Below are 7,540 nucleotides of genomic sequence, written 5' to 3' on the forward strand. Positions count from 1 at the left end.
TCAGGTCCGGTCAACCCGACCCGACACGAATGATCCAAAGTTGACCTAAAATTGTTAATTTTCGGGTCAAAAATCGGGCCAATATTCGATTTTCGGGTCAAAATCGGGCCCAAAACGGGTAAATCTCGGATTTTCGGGTCAAATATGAGTTTTCGTGTCACTTTCGGGTCAATTTTAGGTTGTTGGGTCAACCCGAAATCGACCAGATTTTCAAAACAGGTTAATTTGTTCAACCCGATCCGTTTCGGGTTTGAGTTGACCCGAACCCGGATTTTTCCGGGTCGGGTTCAGGTCGTGTCAAAAATTGACACCCCGGGTTTAAACTAAAACAAAATTGAGAAAATGCCATTGTGATACTTTGTATAAAAACCCATTAAAAAATGTACAAAATTCCATACGAAAACCATCAATCCAAGCTTTTGCTTGTTCGATCAATATTAAAAAAATAAAATAAATAAAAAAATCCACGATACTATAGTTCGTAATTCCGCTCAAAACTCGATAAGATCAGCTCCAGGCAATGGACAAGATCTGTTAAAAATGAGCTCGGATTTCTAAGAAACATTCAGAATAAAATGACGTGATCAAAGCTGTCTCCAGTTCTCTCCAGCATACACAGCTTGACTTCCAAGTTCTTCCTCGATCCTCAGCAACTGCAGCCAACAAAAAAAAAAAAAAAATAAAGTTTTCAGCGGGCAACATGATTGTGACTATGGATTCTTGAAGAAACTCAAACCAACTAAGTTCTATAGGCACATAATACGACCTCAATATTGTTACTTTTAGGCTCACTGAAAATGAATTTTTTCCATTCATTCATGTTAAGTGCAACTTGTGTTAAAACAAGTAATCTTTTTGCATAACTTCTATCCGTATAAATTTTAGTCAAATATATCTTTTTCTTTTCTTTTCTTTTTAATCCTTTCATACTAATTTTAACAATCCACTATATTGGTGCATTACCTATCCTCTATTATACCTGTAGCATGCTAGGAAATTCAAGACGGTTGAGAGAATTTAATGTATTAATATTATACAAAGATCTAGCATACATACAAATAAATAAAAAATGTAAAGACATTTGAGTTTTTATGTTAAGTGTCCGCACACAGACACACGCCCGCATCAAATGACATCTTTAATGTTCTTAGAAAAATGTTGCACCTTGAGCCAAAATGCCCAAGTGAAAGAGGAGACTCGTGTTTAGATGACTAAAGAGGCCATGTCAAAGGAATTAACACAACAACTTGATGACAGAGTTAATAGTGGCCTTATTATGGTAAAGATTACTCGTTTGCCACAAATGTCCAATAGAGATGCAAGGAAGCCAATAAATCAAGATCTTACGAATGTGAAGGATGACAACAATGATGGTATGACGGTAACCCTTCGAATATCTTCACAAAATGAAAGAGGCTCGGAAGGGGGCCTAAAAATCAATATCTAATGAATGTGGATGATGACAATAATTATGGGACTAAGGGAAGCACGTCGAATTTCTCAACAAAATGCAATAGAGGCTTGCGAGCGTGTTTGTATGAACATCAAAATATTTTTCTATGAGAACAAAATTCCATTTAATCTGGCAGCTTCCCATCCTATGTTAGTATGATGCATTCTATACGTTCCTACTGTCAAAACCTTAAACCTCCTTACATTTATGAGCTCAAAACTTAGATCTTGAAGGAGGGATCGAATATCATTGAGAAGGCTATTGAGGGGATCAACAGAACTTGGTCTAAAACTAGAGTTAGAGTCATGTCTAATGATTCTTCAGAAATTAGAAACGCCAACTTAATCAACATTCTAATAAATAATCCCTACGACACTATTTTTCTGAAATATATTTAAGCATCAGATCAGGTGAAAGATGCAATATTAATATTCAAATTAATTGAGGGAGTATAGAGGATATTGGAGACCATGTAGCCGTTCAAGTTATTACTGAAAATGCTAACGCTTAAAAGATGGTGGGAAATAAATAGACTAAGAAGAGAGAGCATATTTACTAAACTCCATACATTGTAAATTATATTGATTTAATCCTTTTAAAACTCGGAGAGTTCCCACAATATAAGAATGCCTTGACTAAAGACAAGAGGATTACCACGTTTATTTATAATCATAGTTGGGCTTTGACCTTGATGAGATGGTTCTTTAAGAAAGAAGTCATTATACATGTAGGTACTAGATTTTTCATGGCATAATATCTACAAAAACATGTTAAGGTGCAGCTTTAGAGGTGGGATAGGTGGGCAATAATATCTACAAAAATTTTGGGAATCTCTAATAATGAGTTCCACATCTTTTCAATTGTTGGTCGGCAAGAAGTCCGCAGAGAAAATTGGTAGGTTTCAGTATATCAGACCACGTGAAAGGGTGAAATTGACTTCATTATTTGGAGATGCATTGATGCCGAGAAAAAGCTAATGTTGAATTTTTTATTTCTGAAGTTATTCAGGTGATTTGATTAGAAAGAGATGCTAAGGCATAGAAAACATATTACAAATGATTGTGGATGGATACCTCTACTCTTGTAGGCTAGGTGTTGCTGAAGGTTAAACGTTGAGGAAGCTGAAGTATATCATATATGCATCTTAGCATTGTAGACTGTTATTGGGTAAGTGAGTGTTATAAGATAGGGTTCCTTTTGATGTAATGTATCGTCTATATCTGTTAAATATTTTTTCCTTGTCAAATGACAAAAGTTAATCACCAGACTTTTGAATACAAAAAGTGCTAAGTATTCAAATAGTTAAAGACCAAGGCCTTCTGCTAGCATTACAAGGAAAAAAAATTTACAATTATTTCAAATCGAGTTCGCAGAATCTTAAATGTTCTAAGGCAAAATTTATCTATGTCAAAAGTAGCTTCTTGAAACTTCTCTATAAATGAGGTTTTTGACGATGAGTTTACTTTTTTTTCACTTAAAATAAAACCAGAGAAACACTATTTCATATAATATCATATGTGAGTGTGAACTCAGCAATATGCCTTACTAGATCAGTCAAGAACTTCGATTAAAATGGGTAAGGCAATGCGTGATTTGTGAGAAAAGATTAACCTGATTGTACTTTGCAAGCCTCTCCCCTCGACAAGGCGCGCCAGCTTTTATCTGACCAGTTGAAAGACCAACTGCCAAATCTGCAATGAAGGTATCTTCTGTCTCACCACTTCTATGAGAAACAACCACACCCCAATGAGCATCCTTTGCCTGCTTCACAACTTCTATAACTTCTGTGATGGTTCCAATCTGATTGACCTGGAATATGCACGGCCGTTATTCTTAGAAAAGTTTAAAATAGAGTGCTTCACTCAAAATTAAAATGTAGGATTAGAACTTTATCCCCTACTGGTCGCTAATGAATCATTTCTCCATTATGTCTATTTAAAGTTCAAAATACACCATCTAATCTATAAAGAAAGGTCATTCGCAATATTTTCTAACCAAGTTCTTTTAGGCTACCCTACCTTTCTCACACAAGTCAATCTAATACCATCTACCTCACATAACGTCACTCGGAAGACGCCTTTTATGTGACCAAACCATACTAAGGCCGACTCTCTCTAATCTTAATCTTCACTGTAGGTCTGGAGCTCTCCAACCTTTTCACGTATATGGCTCGGCATATTCGATCCTAGTCTCAAGGGTAAGCACTCTCACCTCTAAGCATTCCTCATTCTCTCCATCTTCACTTGAGTATTATGCTTCTCTTTAATGGCCAACTTCGCACCATAAAACATGCAGGCCTCACTACCACTTATAGAATTTTCCGCTTAAGTTTGAGGGTACTTTTCATATACATACAAGCACCGAATGCTTCCTCCACTTCAACCATCAACTGAATTCTGCTGATATATCCCACTACTATTTCACTCATCACTCTAACATAGAAATCCAAGAATATCTAAACGTGTACTCATTATTAATGAACTTGACGCCCAAATCACATCCCCTCTCACCACTATACTCTAAAATTACACCCTATATTCCTTTAGATCATACTCAAGCGAAAACCCTTGACTCTCAGTTGACTACATAATTCAATTTACCTTCAATCCCTCTCAGTTCTTTATCAAACAAAATATCTTCAGCAAAAGCATACACCAAAGGTAATCATCCTCTTGCAAATGTCTAGTAAACATCCATGACTAAAGTAAAAAGATATGGCTTAACTTATCTTAATGAACCAAAACCGAAAATAGGGAATTGAAAAATCAACAAACAAAAATCTATATTATTGCAACCTTCATTCGTCGATCCAAATTCATGCCATCAATGATATGCTTTTAAATATTTACCTCTCTACCAACATGTCCAGTCTTAAATATCCTTCAATAAAAAACTCTTCTCAAGAGATGGCTTTTGTATAAATTCTTCTAAGTCATTCCAATTAATTTAGAACTCGATATCCAAACCTACTTGGAGCATAAGCACTTTTAATATTAACAATATTATCATGAACAACAATTCTTAAGCTATAAGTTCTATCTCCATATTCTATTACTTATAACATATCCTTTAAACTGTATCTATAAACACCTACACCATTTGCTAATACGATCCTGCCACGAAATACCAGAAATAAATGCCTAAACTATCAATTTTTAGCCTGCTCTCCACCCTACTAGTTTCCTGAATGCACAAAATAAATTTACTGGGGCGAGCGCCTATTAATCATAATATCTATTAAATTCCAGGTAATTTCCTGTAAGGGAACTATATCCAAGTTCACAACCCTAAATTTAAATTGAGATGAATGCTCTTTCGCAATTCCTCCTTGATGGAGGATCCTTGCCATTTAACGACGCACCGGCCCGGATTGCAGCGCCTGCACAACTAGCTTCTTTGCCCACATCCGTCCTTGATGTGGGGATCCTTGCCTATTTAACACTGCACCCGGGCGCCGGTACAGCGACCCTTGCACACTTGTCACTGTATTCAAGCTATACATCGCGTTGCTTCCAGGAGACGCCCTAGCATTAATACAATTTCTTAAAGGATTCATGTCAAAATCTCGTAATGATTTTGATTGAAAAAAGAAAATATGCATGATTTAGAGACAGATTAAGGATTCATTGGGATAAATTTCTTATTGCTTTGTAAAACTACAATAGAAAAGGTAATTTTTTAAAGATGTTGTAAAATGCAGTTTCTAGTACAATTTTTTTAAAAAAAACAATGAAAAGGTAGTGGTCAAACAGAAATTGTAGTTACGATCTAAAAAATAAAACAGTAAGAAAACTGATCAAACGAAACCTAAGAGAGTAACATTACACTTGACAGCCGCAAGGCCATTTTCGAACTATCAGAATAAATCACATCTCTTCCTGCCTATGAGAGGCTATTTTCCTCATGTTCAGAAGACATAAGATTGAATAAGATAATAATTACATTATATTTACCTTTTCGAAAGGCGACGAGTAAATGGACATTAGAAAATTCTTAAGGGAAGGGATGTTCAGTCGTGTCTGACAATGTGGTTGCAATTGTTACTATAGATGGTCGGTAAGAACGTGTGCATACTTGGGGATCTGTGTTGATGATGGATCCGTGAAGTTGTGAATAATTTCATGAAAGGTGCCATCTATGGAGGTATAAATGCAGCGAGAAGGTCATTACAATGTTGGCCTTTATAGGAGAATGGGAGTAGCCCAAAAAGATGCATTCTCAAGGAAAAAATTTAGGGGGGTTTACATACATATCATTTTATATCACTCTATTTACATATCTAACACCTAAAACTTAAATATTACATGCATATCACCCATAGATCAAATATGAGTGCTAGAAATGAAAAATTAATGTTTATAGGATGGTATGAATGAAATATAGCAGTGCATATTTGATATTAAAGTGTATATGGTGGTAGAAATGAAATATTTAAGTTTTTGGTGTTAGATATATAAATAGAGTGATATAAGATAGTTTGCATGAAAATTCCCCATGAATTTATCATTAGTAAGAAAGGAATGGATAAAGCATACTTAAAAAAAAATTTAAGGCCAAGAAGAAAGGATTGCCCAAGATAAAAAATGAAAAGTGATGGGGGGGGGTGTTACCAAGAACAGTTGGGAGCCAATTAATAAGATAACAAGCAATCAACAAAGCATCACCAAAGGATTGACATGAAACATTCATAGAACATCAATGTCTGCCCTAGGTCGAGTAAATGATGATGCACGCATTCAACAACCCCCTTTTATAGTGATATTTAAGAACATGAGGTATGGCAAATGATATCAGCACAGGATGATTGAAATTCATACTACATAAATTAAGATGTTTATCAATACAAATAGTCTTAAGCATAACAGAAAAATGAACTTCAATTTAATGATAAAAGGTGTGAAATACAGATAGAATATCGTATTGGCATTTAATTAAATAAGCCAAAGTAATACAACAATGATTATCAATAAATGTAACAAAGTATTCAGAACCTAGGTGGATAAGAACAAGACAGATTCTCAAATATTTAAATTTAATAACTCAAAAGGGGAACTATCAGGACTTGAACTGGAAGATAGAAAAGATAGTTGATGATGTTTCTATACTCAAAAGCATTAAATTCAAACTTATATAGGGAGGAGGACGTAGGTGAACCCCAAAAGATGTTGTGATGGAGGATGACCCGGATGATAATGTCACTGACAGCGAGTGGTGGTGGAAGGTGAAGGAGGTGAGGCCGTAGGGAAAGGTAATAGATTTAATCAGCTTCAATAGCTCTACCAATCATCTTACTCATGCTGAGTTCTTGAATACAAATGAGAATAATAGAAGGTTACATAATAGTTGTTAAATCCGAGTCATCCCTTGGCATTTTGATCCCATGGCTAGGATAGGAATCCATGGGAGACTCGAATATTAAATCATAGCCATCCCTTGACATTTTGATCCCACGGCTTAGATGGAAATCCGTGGGAGGTTCACCTGGATCACGCTGATCTCCTTCCATATTTAGAAGGCTGATTTAGGAAGAATTATATTAAAGCAATAAAGCATTATTAATAAAGCATTATTCTGTAATTATTTATTTCTTTATTAAGATATCTTATATAAATCTATAAATAGGGACAAGTTTGTGCAATAAAATTAAGTTTTTCTCTCTCCAATTCTCTAAATTTAACATGGTATTAGAGCCTTCATTGTCATTGTTGTAATTCTGAATTTTTTGTATCGTCGTGCCTTCATTGTTGGCCTTCCTTTGTTATTGTTATCCTATCTATAACCAACGCAACCTTTATTGGTGCCCTGCTTAATATAGCCTTCATCGATGCCCTTTGTCGCCGCAATGTCTGAAGCAAATTCCTCCCAAAGCTTTAATTAAATGGAGGACTCTATGGTGCACCAATAAAGAGAAGATCTCCAAAATATGCAACATTCCTATCACTTAAATGAGAAGAATTATTTTAAATGGTATTAATTTGTGAAGACCTATTTGAAAGAAAAATTAAAGATGAATCACCTCCTTGGGGTAGGACTAAAAGATCCTATGTTTTGGAAAAATTAGAAGAGCTAGGTTAGATGAGGTGGCAA

The 7,540-nt window shown here is 35.2% G+C and overlaps 1 protein-coding gene across 1 annotated transcript in view; it reads right to left on the reverse strand.

Moving 5' to 3' along the window:
* Window positions 1–536: 536 nt before the first annotated feature.
* The window catches only part of LOC110097410 (enolase), a 13,492-nt gene continuing 6,488 nt past the window's right edge, over window positions 537–7,540 (reverse strand). The window contains exons 2-3 of the mRNA XM_028698496.1: window positions 3,065–3,282; window positions 537–653 (exon numbers count right to left, since the gene is read on the reverse strand). Of these exons, the coding sequence (XP_028554329.1) occupies window positions 585–653; window positions 3,065–3,282 (287 nt within the window). The 3' untranslated portion in view covers window positions 537–584. The remainder of the gene's footprint in view (window positions 654–3,064; window positions 3,283–7,540) is intronic.

The sequence above is a fragment of the Dendrobium catenatum genome, unplaced genomic scaffold (genome assembly GCF_001605985.2).
Source record: "Dendrobium catenatum unplaced genomic scaffold, ASM160598v2 fragScaff_scaffold_1092, whole genome shotgun sequence".
NCBI lineage: Eukaryota > Viridiplantae > Streptophyta > Magnoliopsida > Asparagales > Orchidaceae > Dendrobium > Dendrobium catenatum.